The following is a 27,541-nucleotide window of genomic DNA, read 5'->3' on the forward strand; positions in this document are numbered from 1 at the left end:
TAAAGAATATTGATGAATGCTAAGGTACATCACATGACTATGTGACCTGGGACACCCATCATGAGCTGTATGCTAAGAAATCCCTAAGCCACAGGCTGAGCAAGAATGTTGTAGTTTTCAATTTCTTTCTATCCCTAAAAACGTCTGAATACAATATGTATATTTTCTTATACTTACACTCTACTCCCTAAACAGTCATGTTAAGAATCACTATCAGGAACTGTAAGAACCAAAACAGTAGCCACGAGCCAAATGTAGCTATTCAGAAATTAAAATGAGGCAAGGACAAATGGAAAGCTGAATTTTTAATTTTATAAAATTTTAATTTTCTAATATATTAAACTATTACAAAGATTTAAGTATACCTGTAATAACTTGGTATGTAAATTTACTATTTCACAGTAAATTTTTATGAAATATAAATACAGATCAAATATAAAATATAAGTACAGATCAAATAAAAATTTACTGTTATAATTGAGATGTGGAAAACTCAAACTGGTTCTGAAGACTTAATACTAAAAACGATAATGTAAAATAGCTCATTAATAATTTTTCCCTGATCATATTTCAAAGTTATATTTTAGATCCACTGGTTTAAATAAAATATATTAAAATTAATTTCCCTTGTTTCTTTCTACTTTCTTTTTCTCTTTTATGAGCCTAATATTATGAACATATTTTTAATGTAGCTACTGAAAAACTTTAAAGTACATATGTGACACACATTCTATTTCTACTGAATTGTATCGTCCTAAAGCTTGTATCTAAATGCAGAAGATACATCATTTGATACATTAATTTGAATATTTCAAACACCACCTGACCTTTTCACTTGATTGTCTTCTTTTCTTTAGTTGCATAAAATCTGTTTCCACCCTTTCTGCCAGCTCTAGTTTCCTCTTGTTTCTTTTAAATGCAGCTAAACTGAATCCTATAAAATAAAAATAAAAAACATTAAATATAACATTTAAGAAATATTAGGGCAATGGGTCAAATAAGATACCTGAAGAGACTTCCCAGAAGAAAATCCTTCAGTATGTTAAATTAAGGGTTTAAAAAGTCTTTTCAATGTATACAGGGATAGTAGGAGAATAAGAGAAATAAATTAAGATTTTAAAATTAAGAAAATGGTCAAACCCAGAGAAACGAAGGAGTCCTGAAGGCAGATACTACCCTCAGGGCATCTGTTGATGCAAGCCTCCTCCAACTGTCGTTTTAAAGGTCTCTGCGCAAAGGAGGTAAGAGATGAAACTTGGGCACAATGCAGTATGAGAAAACACACTGGAGATTATCCACAAAGAAAGGAGAAAGTCTCAATGGCTGATATTCCCAGTGAATGGGCGAATGAGAAAAAAGCCACCAGGCACCAAAAAATAATAAAAAGTAAATAAAACATTTTTTAAACCAGAAAACTTGCAAATCTCAGCTTTGGTTCTAGATGTAAAGAGGAAACATCTCCCTAGAAATTTCATGACTAATGCGGGCATTTAGATAGACCTCGAGTAGAATTCTTATTACCTGTGAGATCTCAGGGTAAAAAAGTGATCAACAGTGCTTCAAAGGGCCTCCAAACACAAATGCAAATACTCCCCAGAAAAACAAACTGGCCTTAACTTACCCAGACCTCAAAGAACTCCCATGTTTCAATCAACATGTGCTCATAGTTTTAAAAGGAAAATTCATAAAACACATAAGAGATAAACTACCAAGAATAAAAGCCAGCCGAATATCAGAAAGCATAACCTGACCTGCAAAAATCTCAGATACTGGAATAATCAGATACAGAATATAACACACGTTTATGCTCAGAGAAAGAAAAGAAAGACATCAAAAACAGGATTAAGCAGCAAGATGATAAACTGACTAGGCTGAATTGAAGAACAAACAGAGCTTCAATCAATCAATAAAATAATCAAAATTTTAAAACTTGATATACAGATTTTAACAGCCAATTAGATCCAGCTGATAAGAGAAATTACAAACTGGAACATAACACTGACAAAGTTATTGAAGTTTTCTGATAATGGCAGACTAAGTTATTCAGAGTAATTATCCACAGAATATTCCTAAAAATGTTGGGTAAAATATTTAAAATACCACCTTAAAAGCATTCAAAACCTTACAAGCACTAAGCTAAATTCTTGGGTAAACTGAGGACTAAAGGTATTATTGCACTGTGAACATTTGCCAACACTAGCACACTTGCATTCGACTAAATGGCATCAAGAAGAGGGATACGTCAAGCCCAAAGCCCATTAAGAGTACAGAGTTTTATAGGAGACATTCCCCACAATAAACTGGGAATTTAAAGGGCTAATTCTCTTAGAGTAAAGCTAATCCATAACTGAGTCCATTACTCCCTCTATCTCAAAAGCAAATGCATGCAGGCAATATTGTCCCAGATGACAGCAGAGCATGAGACCAACAGAAGGTGGGGGGAGAAAACAGGGAGAAGGTAGAGAAAAAGAAAGAACAAAGTATTCGAAAGAGGTGGGGAAAGAAAACTATCTCTGAGAAACTTTTGGTCTCATGGGGCCCTTGCATAGATTTACAAATATACACACTGTACAGTCCCAGAAGGAAAAGAAAGAGAGAAAGAGAAGATGGTTACTTGAAGAAATAATAGCTGAAAACTTGCCAAATTTGATGAAAGATATGAACACCCAAGATATAAACACCCAAGAAGCTCAAGGAACTCCAAGTAGGAAAACTGAGAGATCCATACCAAGGCACATTATAATCAAATTGTCAAAGGCCAAAGACAAAGAGAGAATCTTGAAAAGCAGATTATCACCTACTAGGGATCCCCAATAATATTATAAGCAGATTTCTCATCAGAAACTTTGGAAGCCAGAAACAGTGGGTTGATATATTCAAAGTGCTGAAACAACAAAAGCATCAACCAAGAACCCTGGAAGTGGCCAAACGATCCTTCAAAAATGAGGGGCAAATTAAAATACTCTCAGGTAAACAAAAACTGAGATAGTTCATTTTTACTGGATCTACCCTGCAAGAAATGCTGAAGGAAATCCTTCCGGTTAAAATGAAAGAACCTTAGACAGAACTCAAACCTGTAAATAAATAATGATCTCTGATAAAGATAAATACATGGACAACTGTAAAAGCTAGTCTTACTGTAATTTTGGTTTCTAACTATGCTTTTTGTTTTCCACGTGATTTTATTTTATTTATTTATTTTTGAGACAGAGTCTCCCTCTGTCGCCCAAGCTGGAGTACAGTGGCACAATCTGGACTCACTACAACCCCCGCCTCCCAGGTTCAAGCAATTCACTTGCCTCGGCCTCCCAAGTAGCGGGGATTACAGGCACGTGCCACCACGCCTGGCTAATTTTTTGTATTTTTAGTAAAGACAGGGTTTCACCATGTCGGCCAGACTCATCTCAAACTCCTGAGCTCAGGTGATTTGCCAGCATCAGCCTCCCAAAGTGCTGGAATTACAGGCATGAGCCACCATGCCTAGCTTATTTTCTACATGATTTAAGAAATTAAAGCGTTAAAACACTATCAGTCTGTTTTGAGACAGACAATGGGAAAAGATACAATTTTGCAAAAGAGGGTTGAGACAGAGCTGTATAAGAACAGAATTTTTATTTGTTATTGAAGTTAAGCTGGTCTAAATTCAAATTAGAGTGTTATAATTTTAGAATGTTAAATGTAATCCCCATTGTAACCACAAAAAAAAATAGCAAGACAATATACACAAAAGAAAATGAAAAGAGAACACAATAAACCAAGTAGATCTAAAAGATATAAACAGAACACTCTATTCGACAACAGAATTCACATTCTTCTCAAGTTCACTTGGGACATTTTTCCAAAATGTCCCATTTGTGTGTGAGCACAAATCAAATCTCAATAGATTGTAAAAGATAGGTATTGTACAATGTATCTCCTCCAACTACAACAGGATGGAGTTAGAAATCAATGGTAGAAGAAAACTGGAAAATGCACAAATTGTGAAAACTAAAATACAGAAAGAAATCACAAAGGAATCAGAAAATCCTTAGATAAGAGTAAAAATTAATACACCAAAACTTACAAAGTACTTCAAAAGCCTTATGAAGGGAAAATTTTATGGCTATAAACACATTAAAAAATAAGAAAGATTTCAAACAACAACCTAGCTTTAAAACTTAAGGAACTAGTAAGAGAAGAATTAAACCCAAAGCTAGCAGAACAAGGGAAATAAAGATCAGAGTGGAGATAAATAAAATAGATAATACCAAAAAAATAGAGAAAAACAAATAAAACCAAAAGTTAGTTCATGGAAAACATTAACAAAATTTAAATCTTTAGCTAGATTAACTAAGAAAAAAAAAGACAAATTACTATAATCAGAAATCAAAGTAGGGACATTACTACTGATTCTTCAAAAATAAAAAGTATTATAGGCCAGGCACAGTGGCTCATGCCTGTAATCCCAGCACTTTGGGAAACCAATGTGGGTGAATCACTTGAATACAGGAGTTCAAGACCAGCCTGGGCAACATGGTGAAACCCTGTCTCTATAAAAAATACAAAAATTAGCCAGGCATGGTGGCATGCACCTGTAGTCCCAGCTACTCCAGCAGCTGAGATGGAAGAATCATCTTAGTCTGGGAAGTCAAGGTTGCAGTGAGCCATGTTTGCGCCACTGCACTCCAGCCTGGTCAAGAGCAAGACCTTGTCTCAAAAAAAAAAAAAAAATTATATCTCTATATACATATATGTGTGTGTGTGTGTGTGTGTGTTGTGTATGTGTATACGTGTGTATGTATGTGTGTGTATATACACCTATGTGTGTGTATACACATATATACACGCACACATAGGTGTATATACACATATATACATGCACACATAGGTGTATATACACATATATACACACACATAGGTGTATACATACACACACATAGGTGTATATATACACACACATACATACGCATGTATACACATACACAACACACACACACATATATATGTATATAGAGATATAATTTTTTTTGAGACAACGTATATATGCATATATATGTACACACACATATAAATAAGAGAGTTCTATGAAAAATTGTGTACCCAAATATTGAATGGCCTAAATGAAATTAACAAAGTCCAATAACACAAAACCTACAAGACTGCATCATGAAGAAATAGGAAATTTAAATTAACCCATAACTAGTAAGGAGATTGAATCAATAATCCAAACTCTCCCGGCAAAAAAAAAATTCCCAGACTTCATGACTTCACTGGAGCATTCTACCAAACATTTAAACAACAAACACCAAAAACATTAACGAAGAGGAAACACTTCCAAAGTCATTCTATGAGGCCAGCACTACCCTAATACCAAAACCATACAAAGACACCATAAGAAAGCTATCAACCAATACCCCTTATGAACGTTGATGCAAAATTCCTCAACAAAATACTGCCAAACCAAATGCAGCAGCATATTAAAAGGATAATACACTATGACAAAGTGCAATTTATTCCTAAGAAGCAAAGGTCGTTCAACATATGAAAATCAATGTTATACACCAACATTAACAGGATGAAGGGAAAAAGCCATATGATCTTTTTTTTTTTTTTTTTTTTTTTAAACAGAGACAGGGCCTCACTATGTTGCCCAGGCTGGTCTTGAACTTCTGGCCTCAAGTGATCCTCCCGCCTCAGCCTCCCAAAGTGCTGGGATTATAGGCATGAGCCACCCCACCCAGCATGATCATAAATTGATGCACAAATAATCATGTTATAAAATTCAAAATTCTTTCATAGTAAAAACACCAAACCAGAAATAGAAAGAAACTACTTCAACATAAAAAGGCAAAATATGAAAAGCCCACAACTAACATCATATCTATGGTGAAAGACTGAAAGCTTTTCCCCTAAAATCAGAAACATGACAAGGATATGTACTTTTACCACTTCTAGTACTAGAAGTCCAAATCTAATATTAGAAGTACTAGAACTAGAAGTCCTAGAAGTACTGGAAGTCCTAGCCAAGGCAACTAGGCAAGGAAAAGAGGTAAAAGGCATTCAAATTGGAAAGGAGGAAATTATACTTGATCTTATACTTGGAACATCCTAAAGATCTCCAACCCCGTCCCCCAACACAAACACACAAACCCACTAGAACTAATAAATTCAGAAAAGTTGTATGATACAAAATCAACACTCAAAAATCAGTTGCATTTCTATAAATTAACAATGAACAATTTAAAAAGAAATTAAGAAAGCAATCCCATTTACAATAGCATCGAAAAGTATAAAATGCTTAGAAAAAAACTAAAATCAAGGAGGCAAAATACTTGTATGCTGAAAACTACAAAACATTGCTGAAAGAAATTAAAGATGTTAATAATGAAAAGACACCCAGGTTCATGAATTGGAAGCTTTAATATTGTTAAGATGTCAGTACTACTTAAAGCAATCTACAGATTCAGTGTAATCCCTAACAAAATCCCAATAGTGTTGTTTTTTTTTTTAAGAAATAGAAATATCAATCCTAAAATTCATGTACAATCTAAAGGGACCCTAAATAATCAAAACAATCTTGGAAACAAAAAAAAAGTTGGAAGTCTCACTTCCTAATTTCAAAACTTACTGCAAAGCTACAGCAATCAAAACAGTATGGAGGCTGGGCATGGTGGCTCACACCTGTAATCCAGCACTTTGGAGGCCGAGGCAGGCAAATCATTTGAAGTCAGGAGTTCAAAACCAGCCTGGCCAGCATGGTGAAACCTCATCTCTACTAAAAATACAAAAAAAATTAGCCGGGTGTGGTGGTGGGCACTTGTAATCCCAACTACACAGGAGGCTGTGGCAGGAGAATTGTTTGAGCCTGGGAAGCGGAGGTTGCAGTGAGCAGAGGATCGCACCATTGCACTCCAGCCTGGGCAACAGAGTAAGACTCCATCTCAAAAAAATATATATATATATGGAAATGGCATAAAGGCCGTTACACGGAAAAATGCAATAGATTAAAGAGTTCAGAAATAAACTCTCACATATATGGTCAATGATTTGACGAGGGTACTAGCACCATTCAATAGGGAAACAACAGTCTTCAACAAACTGTGTTTGAAAGATTAGATAACCACATGCAAAGGAATGTAGTTAGACCCCCACTTTATACCATATAAAAAAATTAATTCAAAATGGATCAAAGACCTAAGTGTAAGAGCTAAAACTATAAATCTCTTAGAAAACAACATAGGGGAAAGGTTGGATATAACACCAAAACACAGACAATAAAAGAAAAAATAGATAAAAATTTAAAAGACACAATGGAGTGAAAGACACAATCAATGGAGTGAAAAGGCAACTCGTGGAATTGGATAAGATATTTGCAAGTCGTATCTGATAAGTGTTAACATCCAGAACATATGAAGAATTCCTATATCTCAACAAGAAAAACCCTGATTGAAAAATAGGCAAAGGACTAGGATATATATTTCTCTAAGAAAGATATAAAAATGGCCAATAAGCACATGAAAAGACACTTTAACAGCATAATCATTATGGAAATGCAAATCAAAATCACAACGAAATACCAACTCACAGCCATTAGGATGCTAACTATTTTTTAAAAAGTAAAGGAAAGAACAAGTATTGGTAAGGGTATGGAGAAACTGGAACCCTGGTGCACTGTTGATAGAACATGAAATGGTGCAGCCACTATGGAAAACAGACAATATGGTGGCTTCTCAAAAAATAAAAATAGAATAACCATGTGATCCAGCAATTCCATTTCGGGGTACCCAAAAAAAATGGACAGCAGGGACTCAAACAGATATTTGCATAGCCATGTTCACAGTAGCATTATGCATGACAACCAAAAGGTAGTGTAACCCACGTATTCATCAGTGGATGAGTAGATAAACAAAATGTGGTATATACATACAATGAAATATTATTCAGCCTTAAAAAGAAATTCTGACACATGCTACAACATGGATGAACCTTGAAGAAGTCATGCTAAGTGAAATAAGCCAATTACAAAAGGACAAGTACTCTATGATTCCACTTATAAAAGCAGAATTCATAGAGACAAAAATGAACTAGCCAGGGACTAAATGGAAGGCACATGGGGAGTTACTGCTTAATGGGTACAGCTTTGGTGTTACGAGATGAAGAGGGTTCTATAGTTGATGGTACTGTTAGTTCCATAACAATAAGAAAATATTTAAAGCTACTGAACTATACCATTAAAAATATTTAAGATGGTAAATTTTATGTTATGTGTATTTTACCATAATTTTAAAAAGAACTACAAAAAAAGTACAAGAATGTTTACAGAAGCTTTATTCATAATAGCCAAAAATTGGAAACAACCCAGACATAAATGGGTAAATGGCTAAACAGTAGTAGTACCTCCATACCATGAATACTCAGGAATGAAAAAAAAAACAAGCTATTGATAAACACAACCTGGATGTTATCTCCAGAGAGTTATAGTGAGGAAGGAAAAAAAAAAAAAGCAAATACCAAAAGGTTACAGTCTGTATGATACCATTTATATTACATTCTTGAAATGACAAAATTATACAAATGTAAAATATATTAGTGGCTATCAGGGGTTAAGGTGGGAAAGAAGATAACATCACTGATTATTAGAGAACTGCAAATCAAAACCACAATGAGATACTATCTCACACCAGTCAGAATGGCTATTATTAAAAAGTCAAAAGATAAGACACTGGTGAGGTTGCGGAGAAAAAGTGCTTACACACTGCTGGTGGAAGTGTAAATTAGTTCAGCCATTGTGGAAAGCAGTGTGGTAATTCATCAAAGAGCTAAAAACAGAACTACCATTTGACCTAGCAACCCCATTACTGAGTATATACCCAAAGGAATACAAGTTGTTCTGTCATAAAGACACATGCATGCATCTGTTCACTGCAGCACTATTCACAACAGCAAATACATGGAATCAACCTAAATGCCCATCAATGGTAGACTGGATAAAGAAAATATGGTACATATACACCATGGAATACTATGCAGCCATAAAAAAGAGTAAGATCATGTCTTTAGCAGGAGCATGGATGGAGATGGAGGCCATTATCCTTAGCAAACTAACACAGGAACAAAAAATACCGCATGCTCTCACTTATAAGTGGGAGCCAAATGATGGAAACACATGGACACACAGAGAGGAACAAAAGACAGTGGAGCCTAACTGAGGGTGAAGGGTGGGAGGGGGGAAGAGGATCAGGAAAAATAACTAAAGGGTACTTAGCTTAATACCTGGGTGACTAAATAGTCTGTACAACAAACCCCTGTGACATGAGTTTACCTATATAACAAACCTGTACATGTGCCCCTAAAATTAAAAGTGTTTAAAAAATAGGTATTAGGAAAATAAAATACAGAAAATGTGAAGGAAGAAATTATCCCAAAATTTTCTTTTAATTTCTCCAAATCTGAAGCATATAAATGTCCAGATTTAATGTGCAAAATGAGCACTCAACATAAAGAATTAAAAAAAAAATGCCCCAAGATGCTTCATTGTGATCATCAAAACATGGGAATTAAGAGCTTCCTTCCAAAGAGAAAAAAATACACCACAATATTTGTGAGTCTTGCATAATAATAGCAAGACTGGAAACCAGATGATAAGAGAACAATTTCCTCAAAAACCTAAGGGAAACTGATTTTCAGTCTCGTATGTACTGAATAAGGAATAAAACAAGGAAGAAAAGCACATGAGATCCAGGAAACAGAGAACCTGATACTGGAGAGAGGCGAAGGAGATCACAAGGTGAAGCAAGGCACAGTCCAGGATGGCAGCCACACAGCAGACCTAGTAAGACTCGAGACTGGAAGGGGCCAGGTGGCCTGTCTCCAAGGGAAAAAAAGGGAACTGACAGATGACCTAATTCGTTTGCCTGATATAAGGACTGTAAAATAAGTTCCACTGGAAAGACTGTTAAGACATAATTAGTGACAGGGATCATGGGAATTTAAAACTCTCATATTTCAGCCCTACTGCTACACACACATTTCTCTTCCCTCTAGCCTCCCTATATTACAACTTTCAGCATTACATGAATATTCATTCTGAATATAATTTTTTTTTAGACACAAGGTCTCGCTCTGTCACACAAACTGGAATACAGTGGTGCAATCATAGCCCACTGCAGCCTCAAACTCCTAAGCTCAAAGGATTCTCCTGCCTCAACCTCCCAAGTAGCTGAGAGTACAGGAGTGCACGACCACACCTGGCTAATTATACCCTATTTAACTAAGTTGGTTTCCTTGGAGTTAATCCTCACTTTTTCATTTGATTACTTAAATTATATTCACAGATTTCAGTGATAAAAATAAAATTTTTATTTAAAAAATAGTGTTTTTAATATTTCTTTCTCATTTTATGCAAATATTTTTAAATAGACATATACACAAACATATACATATTTATAACTTCATTTTTCACTCTTTTAAAGTCATTAGATTCAATCATTATCAGAGATTAGTCTTCACAACAATTTCTAGTTACTTCATAACATTTCATTATAAGAATATATGATCATTTATTTACTCATATTCCTGTGTTGGGTATAAGATTTTTTTCAAAATTTTGTATATTCTTAATAATGCTCACTTGAGCACCCTTCTACATAAATCTTTGTCTATCTCCAGTGACAGGTTCCTAGAAGCAGAACAAGGCTTTTAAAGCTTTTTATCTGTACTACTTAGTTGTCCTCTAAAATCTCTGCCAATTCACATTTATACTTACAATGTACTATGATTATTTAACCAAACACTTACCAGGAGTAATATGTTTTAAATCTTTCAAAAGTTAAAAGGGAACAAATTTAACATGTACTCATTTTAATTTGAATTTGCCTGTCAGTTATGTTATATTATCTACTTAGGACTTTTGATCATTTTTATATTGGGCAATTACTTGTATTTGTGTTGTTTTTAATTTGGTAAATTTCTTCATAGATTAAGGATATTTATCCCTTTGTCATATTTGTGATAACTGTTTTTCAGTTTAACTCTTAGGTAGTCACACCTTTGTTTTTCCTTCCCTTGCATTTGTATCTAAAAAGTCCTTCCCTCAGCTCAAGGACTGTTAAATATTGACCTATATTTTCTTCTGTCTCTCTCTCTCCATCTCTCTCTCTCATTGAAGGGTGGTATTAATGTTTTATTAGTAGTAATTATTTTAAGTAATCTCTAAAAGGGATCTTTTAGTAATACTTTTATAAAAGCATAAGGAAGCAGTGAGAAGACCTCAGGAATACAAAGGTGGTTTAAAATGAAATAACTTTCTACGTATCTTTTAACTACAAATCTTTCAACATATAAGTATTCTTCCATAAATATCTGTACTACATGGGTCATAACAGAAGTAATATTATACTTTAGGTATATATGCTTATATAGCTTAATTTTTTTTAAGTTTTTACTCACTTGTGGTCATGATGTTAGGAGGGCAAGAGGGTATTCCATGATCTACTGCCCATCTGTAGGCTCCTTCTCCAACTAAAAAGCTAACAACAGAAAAATTATTTTTAAAATTCACAGTGTCATCTTCTCCTACATATTCAATAAACATAGGTAATATGGTAAGGCAGTTGAGAAAAAGTCTTGCATATGGACATAATTCCAGATTTACCTCAAAGTAATAAGATGACTGCATGCTAAAAAATTCCTGAAAATTTTTCTCCAAATTAGAAATTTTACAATTGGAATGTTACAATACCATTTGCAATAACTAACTAGTAAAAACTGGCAAACTCAACATAATAAGATGTAAAAATGGTTGACTTCTCAGTAGAAAACATTAAGATTTATCTTGGACCAACAGGGTTCTCAGTTAATGTCACAAGATTGGTTACTCAAATTAACAGTTTACAATTAAGTGAATGCCTTCAGATTTGGCATTATTACCTAGCAGAATACCTGGATCCATCCAAAATTAGTGGGTACATCTGGAGATGCCCAAATATATATGCTTACATTTCTAAGCCTTGATGCAGCGAAAATACATACATAACCTTCAGAATCACTTTTACTGTGGTAAGTACTACGGTATGTCCCAAAAGTAACTTTTAAGTCCTAAATAGCAAGTTTTAATATAACAAAGTGGATAAAAGGATATTGCTAGCTAAATATAAAAGACTTGTTTTCAAAGATTTCAAATAGCATGTAGGATAATTACCCCATTCCCTAAGTAATTTGACTAAGCAAATAGTAATAGCAAGCAGTTACCATAATAATTAATCACTCCATCTTCTTCCACAGCCAACTTCTTAAAGATCTCAGCCAGCTAGTAATGGATTCCTTGAACTTGTGCCTACTTGCTAGTTTTCCACTCCCTATTCTTTTGTTTCTGTTATTTTAATCATTCCAACATTAAAAACTCGAAGTAATACATATTGAAGTCTTAAGATTTGACTGCTAATAAGACCAGTGACAGACTGGCAAAACAAAATCTAAGTAGACCCTCAGAAACATATCCAAATGGTTCCAATGGGAAACCAAATGGTTAATCTCAATAACTGCTTTCTAATATACATAACGATGGGGATGGAGGGACTATTTTAAATAGAGAGGAGAGAAGGCCAATGAGAATAAACAACTTTACCTCTTCAAAATTCTACTTTAAAAAAAAAATTCTAAAGGATTCTAAGAATAGAAAACAGTTTTTCCTATTCTTGTACGAAATGAAATCCACTCCAAAGAAAAGCCGCCACATAAACTTCAAATGTTAAGATGACTGAAATAGGAGCTTGGATGCAAATTTGAACTGTCCTGATGGCATTTTTAGCATTTCCTTCTTCTAGGAAAAAAAAACTGATAAAAGAAAGAATTCTGTTCATGAGAAGATGTAAAAGAGAAGCTGAAGTAGTAAACTACATGATCAAGACAAAAGTTTGGAGTTAATCTAATATTCTCAGCACTCCCATTGGTCACTTTGGGTTCAATTCCAGTATCTGGAATCAGTGAGGGGCATTTTACAAAATATTCTTAGCTTTATTTTATATATTTTTTAATCATTCGAAGGTTTGATTCTAAGTAAAATCAATTTGCTATTGTCAACTCTTTAAGTTTTTAAATACTTTGGGCACTGTAAAATATTCATAGGAAGGCAAATAGTTGGATGTCATCTTATGGATAAGGATACTAACTATCTACCCTTTCCTTAACATAAAAAAGTATTGTATAGTAGGTCATCATCACACAAAATATCATATAATTGCTTTTGAAATCATTTTAGCAGAAGCTTTTACTAAAAACTATACTGACATGTCAAAAAAATCACATTTCTAAACATTGAATGCAGCACCGATTCAAATTTCTCTCAAGCATTCTTCTGATTCTCCGAGGAGGAAACTTTTAGAAAAGGTTCACGCCAATCTACTTCAAAGTCCCATTGACTCTACCTTTATAACATATCTGGAATCTGACCACTTCTCACCACCTCCACTGCTACCACCTTGGTCTGAGCCACCATCATCTGATACCTACAATGCTGCAGTGGCCCCACTATTTTTATGCTTGCCTTGCCCTGTATTCCCTGACCTCAGTCAATTCTCAATACACCAGCCACTAAAATCCTTGTAAAATACAAGTCAGGTAATGGCACTCCTCTTTCAAAATCCTGTAAAACCTCTTGTGAGGACCAGTGTAAAAACTAGGGTCTTTTTAAAAATCTACAAGCTCCCATGGAATCTGATCCTTACCGCTCCCCAGTTCATCTCTTATTCCTCTTACCTCCTTGTGTACTCTACTCAATGTCGTGTAAAGCCACAAACATACCAAGGAGGCTCCAGCCTCAGGGTCTTCACCCTGAATGTTCCCTCTGTCTGGCTCTTTCCCTATTTCCCAAATGGGAAATTCCTTCACATGCTCAAATATCCCTCCTTCATGAGGCTTCCTTAAAAATGCATCCCACTACCCTGCACTCCTCTACCCAGTAGTCACAATCTCCTTATCCTGCTCCTTTTACCTTCTTCCACCTTCTAACATATTACATAATTGATAATTTACACATTGTATCTGTTAGTTTATTTCTGTATAAATTCCTTAAAAGCTTCGAGCTTCATAAAGGTGGAGATCTTCGTTTCTTCATCAACATATCTCAAGCATTTAGAACAGTGCCTAAAGCATACTAAACATTAAATAAAAATTGTCAAGATATTAAACAAAATAATAGAGTGTCAAACTTCTCTAGATTAAAGGACAGCATTTTCCTTGTGTTATACCCATCTTCGTTTACATTAAAGCAGATCTAAATGGTTACAAAACAAAAAGCAACACTCTACTGAAACCACCACGGAGGTGAGGTAATTAAAACTCTCAGCTGGACGCAGTGGCTCACACCTGCAATCCCAACACTTTGGGAGGCCGAGGCAAGTGGATCACTTGAGGTCAGGAGTTTGAGACCAGCCTGGCCAACATGGTGAAACCCTGTCTTTACCAAAACTATAAAAAAATATGCCGGGTGTGATGGCACGCACCTGTAATCCCAGCTACTCGGGAGGCTGAGGCAGGAGAACCGTTTGAACTCGGGAGGTGGAGGTTGCAGTGAGCCAAGATTGTGCCACTGCACTCCAGTCTAGGTGACAGAGTGAGACTCCATCTCAAAAAAAAAAAAAAAAAAAAACTCTCAGGAACTGAGCTGCAAGTGCTGACAGAGAAAACACCCTGAAACGGACTATCTGGGCAAATACGGTGATAGGAATTACAATCTCATGCATGTACTCATGTGAATTACAATCTCGTGGATGTTCTCATGGATGGGAACCTCCCATTTTCAAAGAATCATGACTATAATCAGTCTAAAATGTGTAATTTAGTGGTTCAGAAAGCGCTCAAGGATCTTCAGGAACCCCAGTAATCAAAATACATTGTTTTCAAAGAGAAAGATATGGGAGAACATAACTAATTCTCTGGACTCAAGAACTGATTTCCATTTTATCTATGACTTCTTTACTCTTCATAAATACAAAAAACTGAAGAAAGATAACTTCGGTTATTGATTATTTAAAGCTTATCAACACATAAAATGCAAATAAAGAAAAACTTGCTATATTTGGAAATAATATATAACAACCAAATTATAACTGTTCTCTTTTGGACTCTGTTTTAATTTTTTTATTATTGAAATGTTCTAACATATACAACTGTGTTCCCCCAAAATTCATAGTTTGAAACCTCACCCCCAAGGTATTGGGATTGCATTAGGAGGTGGGGCCTTTTGGGGGGTGATTAGGTCATGAGGGTGAAGCCCTCTTGAATGGGATTAGCCCTCTTGAATGCCCCCTTTAATGGGACACTGAATCCCCCAGCTCCTTGATCTTGAACTTCCCAGCCTTCAGGACTGTGAGAAACTTGTATTGTTTATAAGCTAACTAGTTTATGATATTAAGGTGTTTTGTTATAGTAGAAACTCTCTAGAGTTCACTGTCTAAATGTAATATAGTTTTAAAAAATTCCCTGAGTACCCTAAATCAACATAACCAAATTTATCATGTTTTTACTTTGAGCTTATTTACATGTGATCCAAATATTTCTAGTCATCTAATTTCTATTATAATCTAGAAAGTGAACTTCCAGGTATGTGAGAGATTTTTCACTTCTGGACAAGATGGAGTAACAGGGAACAAAGTTACTCTCTTATTTGAAGTGGTGAAAAAAACAAAAGACAAAATATAGAAAATAACAGTTTTCAGACGTAAGACATTAGGCAACATAGGACAGTAATCCTTGAGAGAAAGGAAAACAAGGTAAACCTTGTGACTGCCTTACTGCAATCATAGAGTTCACCTTCATTACTGCCTAGAGAGTTTCTAAACCACAGCACAGCAGCTCCAGCAGTATCTCTGAGTTGAAGTGACATAGTTGGGCATCCAGAGAGGCCATGTAGCCAGAGTTCACAATACCAGAGAGGAGAAAGCTGCATATAGAGAGTACGCTACAGATCTGCAGAGAGTATCCCTCTAAGCTTCAGCTAAGTAGAGATCAGTGAATGTGTAACAAGAAATTACCCAAAGCACTGGAACAAATGAAATGAAAGTTTAAAAAAAAAAAAAGAAACAAAGTCCCCAAGTTCAGACAGCCAGGAACAACAGCTCCTGCTCCCACCAGCCAAAGTAAAGGCCTCATTCTAGGTGCATCTGTTACAGTACTTTGAAAGATTCTACCTCAATAGCAAGGCAAAATTAGCTCAAGGCCAAATGCTTTTCGTCTCATGTAAGTTTAAAGCGAGACCTGAAAGGCTCAAGCTGTTTTTAAGTAACTTAGCCACATCCTAGAATAAAATGTAAGAATAGTTTTTAAAATACAAAAATACACAGCACCCAAAAAGGTAAAATTCACAATGTCTGAAACCCAATAAAAATTACCAAGTATGCAAAATAGGAAGAAAGGTAACCTATTATGAGGTGAAAAATCATTCAATCGAAAACAATCCATAAATAACAAAGATAACAGAATTAGCAAACAAAGATATTTAAATAGTTGTTATAACACCATTCATATGTTCACGAAGCTAGAGGAAAGTTTAACCATGTTAAGTAGATACATGGAAGACATTTTTTTAAAGATGCAAATCAAACTTGTAGAGATAAAAATAACAATAAATAAATAAAACACAAGCTGAATGGGATTAGCAGGTAATTAGACATTAAGTGATTAGACAGAAAAATAATTAGTAAACTTGAAGACAGCAACAGAAACTATTCAAAATGAAACAAAGAGAGAAAAAACAATGAAAAAAGTAAACAAATCATGAGTGATCTGTAAACTACTACAAGAGGCTGAAATTACATGTAATCAGAATTCTGAATAGAAGAGACAGGGATTCAGAAAAAAATATCTGAAAAGATAATGAGGAATTTTTTTCCCAAAGTTGATGAAATATATATCCCCACACATCCAAAAAGCAAAAGGAACCCAAACCAAAGTTATTACAAGAAAACTATAAACCAGTATCACTCATAAACATATATGTAAAAATTCTTTACCAAATATTAGCAAACTGAAGCCAACAATATATAAAAAGGATAATATATTATGACCAAGTAGAATTTATCCCAGGAATGCAAGTGCTGCTTTATCAGTCAAAAATCAAAGAATCACTAAATTAGCTAAATTTTTTAAATTATAAGATCATCTCAATAGATGCAGCAAAGCATTTGACAAAGTACAATACCTATTCCTACTAAGGTTCTCAGCACACTAAGTGATATGGTTTGGCTGTGTCCCCACCCAAATCTCATATTGAATTGTAGCTCCCATAATACCCATGTGTCATGGGAGGGACCCAGTGGGATATAACTGAATCATGGGAGCAGGTTTTTCCCGTGCTGTTCTTGTGAGTAAATCTCATGAGCTTTGACAGTTTTATAAAGGGTAGTTCCTCTGCACACATTCTCTTGCCTGCCATCATGTAATGTAAGAGGCACTTTTGCTCCTCCTTCACCTTTTGCCATGATTGTGAGGCTTCGCCAGCCATGTCAAACTGTGAGTCCATTAAACCTCTTTTTTTAATAAATTACCCAGTCCTGGGTATTAGTTCATAGCAGTATAAAAATGAGGTAATACATTAGGAAAAGAAAGGAACTTTCTCAATATGATCAAGAGCATCTGTGATTAACCTACAGCAATCATCTTACTTAATGGTGAAAGACCAAATGCTTCTTCCTTAAGATCACAAAGAAGGGAATGATGTCCACTCTCACACTTCTCTACCATATACCGCATTGGAGGTTCCAGACAATGCAATAAAGCATGAAAAAAATTAGTTAAAAGAATCCAGGTTAGAAATAGAAATAAAACTATATTCATTCCCAGGAGACATAATATTTATGTAAAAAATCTTAGCTGGGCACGGTGGCTCACATCTGTAATCCCAGCACTGTGGGAGGCTGAGGTGGGCAGATCACCTGTGGTCAGGTGTTCGAGATCAGCCTGGCCAACCCCTCCTCTACTAAAAGTACAAAAATTAGCAGGGCATGGTGGTGCATGCCTGTAATCCTAGCTACTCAGGAGGCTGAGGCAGGAGAATCGCTTGAATCTAGGAAGCAGAGACTGCAGCGAGCCGAGATCATGCCATTGCACTCCAGCCTGGGCAACAGAGCAAGATTCCGAGACAGAAGAGGGGAGGGGAGGGGAGGGGAGGGGAGGGGAGGGAAGGGAAGAGAAAGGAAGGGAAGAGAAGAGAAGAGAAGAGAAAGGAAGGGAAGGAGAGAGAGAGAGAAAGAAAGAAAAGAGAAAGAAAGAAAGGAAGAAAAAGAAAAGAAAGAAAGAAAGAAAGAAAGTCAGTCAGTCTTATGGAATCTATAAAAATGGGACTAAAACAAATGGATTTACCAAATTCCCATGATAGAATGTCAATATGTTAAAATCAATCACATTTCTATATACTGACAATGAACAGTTGGAAATTAACATGCTTAATTTCCATTTACCACAGCATCAAAAAAAAATGAAGTACCAGGTATAAATATAATAAAAGCTGTGCAAGATCTATATACTGGAAACTTTACAGTTGAGAGAGTTTAAAAATCTTAATAAATGCATATATTAGAATCACAATCAAAATTCTGGCAGGCTATTTACAGAAATGGAAAAACAAATTCTAAAATTCATATGAAAATGTTAAATACCTATAGTATCAGAACACTCAAACATAAAGTTGAAAACTATGTTTGTGAGAAAACCAGCTAGTTCCAGACAAGTGTAGCATTATTATATAATTTTAATAAAGAGGCAGCCATCACTTTCTCCCATATGTTTTCTCTTTGTAAAATATTAAAATATTGCATATGTCCCCTTTGACAATTGCCTCATCTTACTCCCTCTTCCCCTGAGGTAATCACAGTGGGTTTAGTAACCTACTTTACAAGTCATTTTTGTATATCTATGCACATATTTATGTAGCCAAAGAAAATTAGAGTATTGTATATGCTGTAATAATATGAAAGAATACGAGGCAATGAGAAAATCAGGGTTATTGTTACCTAGGGGTAGGGCAGAGATGGGGGTCACGGTGAGCATGGGGGACAGTAGAAGGAACAAGGAGTACATGTTAAATCTCTTCTAACTTTGGAAAGATTTTTTAAATGTTATATTACTCCTGGTAAGTGTTTCGTTGAATGATCATAAGACATTGTAGGTAGAAATGTAAATTGGCAGAGTTTAGTCTAGGCAGCTCCAACTCTTTTGGTGGTGTTTTATTTCCTATCCTAGATGGCAGAAAACAGGTATGCATCACATTGTTTTGTAATCTTTTTAAGAAAACAGAAGTTAAAATGAACACATCATCAGCAACTTGATTTTTTTACCCTACAATGTGAGATCTATTTCTGTGCACTGAATTGTGTCCACCCAAAAATTCATTTGTTGAAACCCTAGCCCTCAGTGTGATAATATTTGGAGATGGGGCCTTTGGGAAATAATCAGAGTTGGATAAAATGAGGGTAGGGCCCTCATGATGTTATTAGTGTCTTTATAAGAAAGAAATTTTTCTCTCTCTCAACAACCCCTTCCCTACATCCCTATCTCTAGTGTAAGGACACAGTGAGAAGGCAAGCCAGAAAAGGAACGCTCACCAGAAACCAAACAGGCGGGAACCTAGATCTTGGACTGCTTAACTTCCAGAACTGTGAGAAATACTTTTCTACTGTTTGAGCCACTGAATCTAAGGTATTTTGTTAAGGCAGCCCAAGTAAATTAATTCTAACACTAAGCCATGTTACTATACGCAAATGTTTCTCTCCTTTTTTCTAATGCCACAGGGTATCTAATAATATAACTAGAAAACAGTTTATTTAGCCATTGATGGATATTTAGGTAGCTTACATTTTTATATTCTACAAGCAACAATGCTATAGCCTTCATGTGCTGTACAAGCCTTCTCATGAAGGCATTTTGTCTCAGGATAGAAATGCTAGAGCATACAGTGTCCATTTTCAATTTGTACTTAATAAATAATACCAAAATGTCTCTCAACTGGCTGTTTATGTTCCCATCAACAGCAGAAGAATCTATTTTTCTGCACCCTGAATAATACTGCACATTGTTGGTTTTTGTTAATTTTGCTACTTGAAAATGGTGAAAATATCATCTTTTTTTTTTTACTAACAATTCCTTGATTAATATTATTGGGCACCTTTTAATGTATTTATATCTCATTAATATTTTCTTTCCCATAAATTGCCTATTTGTATCCTTTACTGATTTTTAAAATTTGGGTTGTCTTTTTCTTGATATTTTATAGTTCATAAATACTCTGGATAATCTTTTGTTTGCTACATATCCTGCAAATAATTTTTCTCAGTTCCAAAGGACATACTGTCTTTTAATTCTGATCGTAGTATCTTCACTTGTATAATAGGTATACATCTTCACTTGTCATATGTTTCAATACTTAGCTTTATTTTTTATCTTAATAAATTTTTTGCTGCCTCATAGTCATAAGAATACTCTCCCATATTTTTTCCTAATATTTTTATACTACACTTTTTTACTTTTGGGTTTGGGCTTTTTCTTAGTGATGTGACATCGCAATTTAATGTTCTTGCACTAGGTAGTCAATTGCCCCAACACAATTTATTTAATACATCATTCTTTTTCCCCACAGTGATTTGAGATGACACTGTTATCATAGACCAAATTCCCTCATGCACTGAGTCAGCTTCTAGACTTGCAGTTCTTACTGATCTTTTTATCCATATCTACATCAACCTGTGTTAATTACTATAGTATTATATAACAGTATCATGCTATCCATTAAGTACATCCAACTCTTTCATCTGTTTTACAACTGTCTTGACTATTCTTGTACACTTGTTCCTCCATATAAATTTGAGAATCTGCTTGGTAAACGCCATGAGGAGTGGCGGCAATGGGATTATGGTAGATTCGTAGGTGAACTTCAAAATACTTTTTACATGGTTTATGCTATTTTTCTTGCCAACCAAACAACTACATCTTTTTCTCCCTACTGGGTACATATCTTCTAAATTGTTTAGTTCATGTTAATTAGGTTTTACACACAATAGGAAATATTGGGTGAAAGAACACAGTCATGTTTAAATGCACATTACAGAGAATATAAATCCAGAGACAATCTCTTTGCACTTATTACTCCCTTAAAAAGGTATGGCTAGAAGGACTCCGCATGCACCTACTGAACAAACACTTAGTAAATTATGGATTGGTAATCTCATACCAGTTAAACAAAATAGCATGGGTTTAATATAAATCATTAGAGAAGCACGTGTAAGATTTTTTTTTTTTTTTTTGAGACGGAGTCTCGCTCTGTTGCCCAGGCTAGAGTGAAGTGGCGCGATCTCAGCTCACTGCAAGCTCCGCCTCCTGGGTTCACACCATTCTCCTGCCTCAACCTCTAGCTGGGACTACAGGTGCCCGCCACCATGCCCGGCTAATTTTTTGTACTTTTAGTAGAGACGGGGTTTCACCGTGGTCTCGATCTCCTGATCTCGTGATCTGCCCGCCTCAGCCTCCCAAAGTGCTGGGGTTACAAGGGTGAGCCACCGCACCCGGCTTTTCTCACTTTCAGAGTTATCAGGAAACTTACTGAAATCCATCCAACACATATTAGAAAGGATCTCAATAAATCAGATTTGCTTTCCCTTACCACTGCTTTATCAAAAACACATAATATTAAAAATTGATATTTGAGATTTTTTTCATAATTGACTCTCTAGTGCCATAATTAAACTGGGACATATATAATTAAAATCTGAAATCTATCTGGGTAAAGGATTTAAGATTTTTCTAAACTATATTAATTTATTTTCTGTGACTTCAAAACACAGTAGAATCAAAGTGATTCCTACAGCACTGTCACCACAACTTTGAACACAGAACATTAATGTAACCTCCACAACCAGGCATGCTGAGCATAGACTAAGTGTGACAAGGTATTAAAGCATAAAGTTTTAATATTGTTAGGCATGCTAACAGTACGGTGGCTATGTTGTGCAAACACAGAATTACTTACAAAACTATTTAAGGGTAAACTACAATGTCAGGGATTTGCTTTAAAATACTATAGGGGCCAGGCACAGCGGCTCATGCCTGTTAATCCCAGCTCTCTGGGAGGCCAAGGCAGGAGGATTGCTTGAGTCCAGGAGTTTGAGATGAGCCTGGGCAGCATAACAAGACCCCATCTCTACAAAAAATAAAAATAATGTCCAGGAACGGTGGCACATGCATGTAGTCCCAGCTACTCAGGAGGCTGAGGCAGGAGGATCTCTTGAGCCCAGGAGGTCAAGGCTGCAGTGAGCCATGACTGTGCCACTGCACTCCAGCCTGGGTGACAGAGTGAGACCCTGTCTCAAAAATAAAATAAAACAAAATAAAAATAAACAAAAACAAAAAACCCTATAGGAATAAAACTGAGATGCATGAAACCGATGAAGTACAAAACACTGGTAATTGGAGCTGTATCACAGGTTTATAAGGGCTATTTACTATATTCCATGTACTTTTATTCTAAGAACTTCTCAAAATTAAAAATTACTTTAGACTCTGGACTACAATGTGTAAGTTTTTTTTAAGTTTCATAATAAAATGAGCCCAGTTGAACACTGATCCCCTTTCTGCTTTAATCCATAATATTCTTTTCTATCCAAAACTTTATTAGCTGTACAAAATGTTCCAAGATCATGGAACAAAGTTTGTCTTCTTCTCAAAGGCATGCTACCTGGTATGTAACCAACAGCATCAGCCTTCTGTGGATAAAAATGCACTAAAGACAGGGAAAGTCAGGAAGAACAGTGGTTACCAGGGAGGAATTCTGCCAGCCGAGAGCTTGCCCTTCTGCCCTTCACATAAGAGTCTGTTGGCAACTGAGACTGGGTTCTTGATTCCTATAAAAAAAAAATTGGCAAAAAAGATGTCAGAAATGTCTTCCAGTTTCCCACTCAGTTTTGCAGTTGTTTCAATAAAACAACTTGAATATATCTTGGAAATTCTTTTTCGATATATCAAATAATACTAATGAAAACCCTTAATAACCATGAGCAATAAGAGTTAAATCAAAAAATGTATGAAAACCTAGAAGAAAGAATATAAAATACATATTCTCATGTTTTGTCACGTGCTATAGAAGCAAAGGCTGAATTGAAATACTACATATTTAAATTAGGTTCCTTTTTAATAGATTTCAGAATAGAGTTTTTAAAATGAACTGAAAATATGGTACTATCTTACTATCAAAACTATATACATGCTCCAGGCATTTAGTGACCACAAAACCATAAATTCCTTTTAAAGAGTAAACATGATTATAAACAGCTTCAAATTGACCTTGGAGAGAAAAATTAATGGGGGAAAAATAAGCCAAAAATTTTAAATGTCACCTACAAGAGAGACAGAACGGGGAAATGTCCTTCAAATTGGGTAAGGGTGGGAGAAGAGGCCAACTGTGTAAAAGATTGTAACCTAAAATGTGGTTCAGATTCTTTCCAAGAGGCTAACCAGTATGTACAAGTGAGGTGAGAGTGCTTATCCAGGAGAACTGACAGGACAGTTTTGAGTGTGATAAACACTGTCAGGATGACAATGACAAAGACAATGACACTGATGACGACAATGATGATGATGGTGGAAGGCAATGAAAGTAACTATTTCCTAATGTGCTCCAGGCCCAGTGCCAAATTCTTAAATCTATCGGATGAGTTAGCTGATCCTTCAATTCTGTCATGTAACCACACTTATTAATCCTATCTGATTAATGAGAAAACATTTATACAGAGGGTTAAGTTGCCTGCCCATGATCACAGCGCTGAGTTTTAACACGGAGGCAGCCAATATCGGAGACCATACCCTTCATCACTAATATACATACGCCTGCCTTTCAGGAAATGATTAATACAAACAAATCATCAGTGGGATATATAAAGAGACTACAAAAATTTAAATTAAGGCCAACAGACTCCAAGAAAAACCAATTGTAGAAATGTAGCTCAATACCAAATCTTCCACAAAAAAAGTATGAAATACAAAAAAAAAAAAAAAGAAAAGCCCAAATCAGATCCCTTTACTAGTTCTTAAAACAATATAGTTCTAGATGTGATGATTCAATATTGTAAAGACATTCATCTTTTCCAAGTTAACTTATAAATCCAAATCTTTACTCCAACTTATAAATCCAATTTATAACTTTATATTGTTTATAAATTAACAATTTATGTTATAAATTTATAACTTATAACTTATAAATTTATAACTTATAACTTATAAATTAGATTTATAAGTTATAAGTTACAACTTATACATTTATAACACAACTTATAAATCCAATTTATAACTTATAAATCCAATTCTCCATCAAAACTTCAAAATGATTTCCAGGATACATAAGAAGCTGACTCTTAATCAGGAAAATAAAACTTTGAAAAAGAAAAATGAAGAGTTATTTACCCTGCAAGATATCATTTTTTTATTTGAAGCTATTCTAATTAAAAAACAGTGGTTTGAGTACAAAATAAACAAATGTCAATGAAATAGAATAAAGCTAAAGTTCAGAAACAAACACTTTTGAATTTAGGTATTTAATATTTCAAATCAGTAGGAAAAGGATACACTACATATAAGAGGGAGAAAGAACACAAAGGTAAAAGCCTAGGAGTCAGACTACTTTGTAACTGTTCCAGTTAACCAGTTTATTGCTTCTCAGCTACAAATTCACCCTTTATTGCCTGATGTGTGAAAATGGATATGGGCCCTCTAAGTACGTTTCCTTTGCCAGCTAGCACAATAGGTAAGCTTTGTCAGTAGAGGACACTAAAGAAACACTGTAGGAGGAAAGTGTTGTCTTGCGCACCAGGCTTCACTTCTGACCAATGTGGTACTCTCCTGTACTAAGTGCCCACAGGGAGCAGCTTTCTCCAGCATTTGAACACCACGTTTTCTCCAGCTCCTGATTTGTGCCACAGCAGCATAGCTGAGAGCTCCAGAAAGAATGAGACCATACTCCAATTCAGGTCACTGATACCCACACCCACTCCTCAGCCCCATAGGCACACATAGCAAGTGTTCCACGGGGTGCCTGCATAGTGAGCCAAAGCCCAATCTTTATCCTGCCCAAGGGAGGTTTAATTCTCACAGCATCTTGACCTCTGTGTGCCCACCTACCAGCCTGAGCTTGCCTCTGCCTCACAGGATTGATCCTACTCACACAATGACTGTAGACCAGCTCTGGCCTGGGTAACCCAGCAACTTCTCTGCCATACAGTGAATGATAGCCACACCTTCTTCAATGAAGTCTAAACGTACTTCCAAACGTGTTCTTCTTTGGGTATTCTCTCTCTGCCCTAGGATACATTTTTGAGTTCTCGTCCCATGTTTATAGAGTTACTCTTCAATCACTGCTTAATAACTCTTTATATTAAACTTCTATTTAAACTATGGTATGGTTTCTGTCTTCTAGTTTTACCCAGACTAATACAATGTCCTTGGACAAACTACTAAATCTCTCTTGTGTCTCAGTTTCCTCATCTGTAAAGCATAGACCTCATGAGCGTATTGTGAGAATTAAATGATTTAAAAGCATAGACCTCAAAATGGTATTACATAGGATAAAAGCATAGGCCTCATAACGGTATTACATAGGATAAAAGCATAGGCCTCATAAGGGTATTGTGAGAACTAAATGATTCAAAATATGTAAACCACTGGGCTGGATGTGGTGGCTCACGCCTGTAATCTCAGCACTTTAGGAGGCTGGTGGGTGGATCACCTGAGGTTAGGAGTTCAAGACCAGTTTGGCCAGCATGGTGAAACCCGTCTCTACTAAAAATATAAAAATTAGCCAGGCGTGGTGGCACACACCTGTTATCCCAGTTACTCAGGAGGCTGAGGCAGGAGAATCACTTGAACCCAAGAGGCAGAGGTTGCAGTGAGCCAAGATCGCACCACTGCACTCCAACCTCGGCCAACACCCAGAGCGAGACTCCATATCAAAAATAAATAAATAAATAAATAAATATGTAAACCACTGTAGAACAATGCCTACGGTATTACTGTCATTTAACAAACTGTACTTCTTGTTATTCAATTAACTATGTAGGAACAATTTGCAGTCATTTCAGAAAAAAATGCATTCAAGAGGTAAATGAAAAATAAACTATACATATGTTAGAAGAAAATACAAGTAAATTGTGCTTATAAATTATGAGAGACTTTAAGAAATACAAAATACAAAAGCCACAAAAGAGAAAGTAGTAAGTTTGACAAACAAAAATGTTTAATTCCAATATGATTAAGGACATTATAAACAGGGTTAAAACGCAAGCCACACAAGAGGTATGAACAGGTAGTACACAGAGAAATGCTAATGGCCTTCAAACACACGAAATTTTATTAAATACCAATAAAACTGCATAATAAGAGAAACTAAAATTAAAACTAATTAAAAAGAAAGGATATAAAAGATCAGAACAAATAAATAACCAAATTGACCTAAGTGACACACACAGAGCACTGTACTCAACAACTCCAGAATACATATTCTTTTGAAGTTCACGTGGAAATTTACCAAAACACACCATAATCTGGGCCATACAGCAAGTCTCTAAAAGCTTCAAGGGATTGGTATCATACATAGTATATTCTCTGGCCACAGTGGAATTAAACTAGAAATCAACAAAGAAAGCTAACTAAAATGTCTTCAGGCAAATAAATTTGACAACTCATATGAAATAGACAAATTCCTAGAAAAACGCACATGAAAAATAAAATATAATCATATAAATGTTAAAAATATTGAATCCTACTTTTTAAAATTTCCCACAAAGAAAACCCCGTTAATTTGAAATAATTTGTGAATTCCTTCAAACAATTAAAAAGTAATTATTCCAATCATATACAAACCTTTTCAAAGAATGGGGGAAAAAAAAGTCCCCAACTCATTTTTGAAAGCAGCCATAACAGGGTACAGAAACAAATTATCACACAGTCACCTAATTTCCCAACACAATTCTGTGAGGAAAAGACTTCCTTTCAATAGAGGGCAATGGACCATTTGGATATCCATATGAGGAAAAAATAAATAAATGTTGACCCCTATGTTACATATACAAAAATTAATCTGAGCTTGATAAGAAAGCTAAACATGAAGGATAAAAACAATAAAATTACAGAAAGAAAAGAATGAAGATTATCTTCATAACTTTGAACAGGCAAAAACTTAAAATACAAAGAGTTAATCACAAAAGAAAAGGTTGCTAACTTAAACTTCATTAAAATCAGAAACTTCTATTCATCAAAAAACACCATTAAGAGACTGCAAAGGCAAACCATAGACTGGGAGAAGATATCCATAATACATGTATCTTACAAAGGATCTGTATGTAAAATATTTAAAATACTCCAACAAATCAATAAAAGATATAATCAAATAAAAATCTGCAAAAGATGCAAATATGCACTTCTCAACAAGGCTATCTAAATGGTCAATAAGCATATGAAAAGGCTCTTATAAGTCACTAGGGACACTCAAATTGAATACCACTACACACATAAGTCACTAGGGACACTCAAT

At 35.3% G+C, this 27,541-nt stretch overlaps 1 protein-coding gene across 8 annotated transcripts in view; it reads right to left on the minus strand.

Annotated features, from left to right (window-relative positions):
* The window catches only part of TASP1 (taspase 1), a 249,730-nt gene that overhangs the window by 168,768 nt on the left and 53,421 nt on the right, over positions 1-27,541 (minus strand). For 6 of the 8 annotated variants that reach the window (XR_004668309.3, XR_004668308.3, XM_003810578.6 and 3 more), the window contains 3 exons: positions 22,781-22,865; positions 11,428-11,507; positions 828-934 (listed from right to left, as the gene is read on the minus strand). The exons of 1 other annotated variant lie outside the window; for it this stretch is intronic. Coding sequence is in view for 5 of the 7 variants with exons in the window: in XM_003810578.6 (XP_003810626.1) it covers positions 828-934; positions 11,428-11,507; positions 22,781-22,865 (272 nt within the window). In the remaining 2 variants the exon portion in view is untranslated. The remainder of the gene's footprint in view (positions 1-827; positions 935-11,427; positions 11,508-22,780; positions 22,866-27,541) is intronic. One more of the 8 variants, XM_055105085.2, reaches the window with a different exon arrangement.

Source organism: Pan paniscus, chromosome 21 (genome assembly GCF_029289425.2).
Source record: "Pan paniscus chromosome 21, NHGRI_mPanPan1-v2.0_pri, whole genome shotgun sequence".
Classification (NCBI taxonomy): domain Eukaryota; kingdom Metazoa; phylum Chordata; class Mammalia; order Primates; family Hominidae; genus Pan; species Pan paniscus.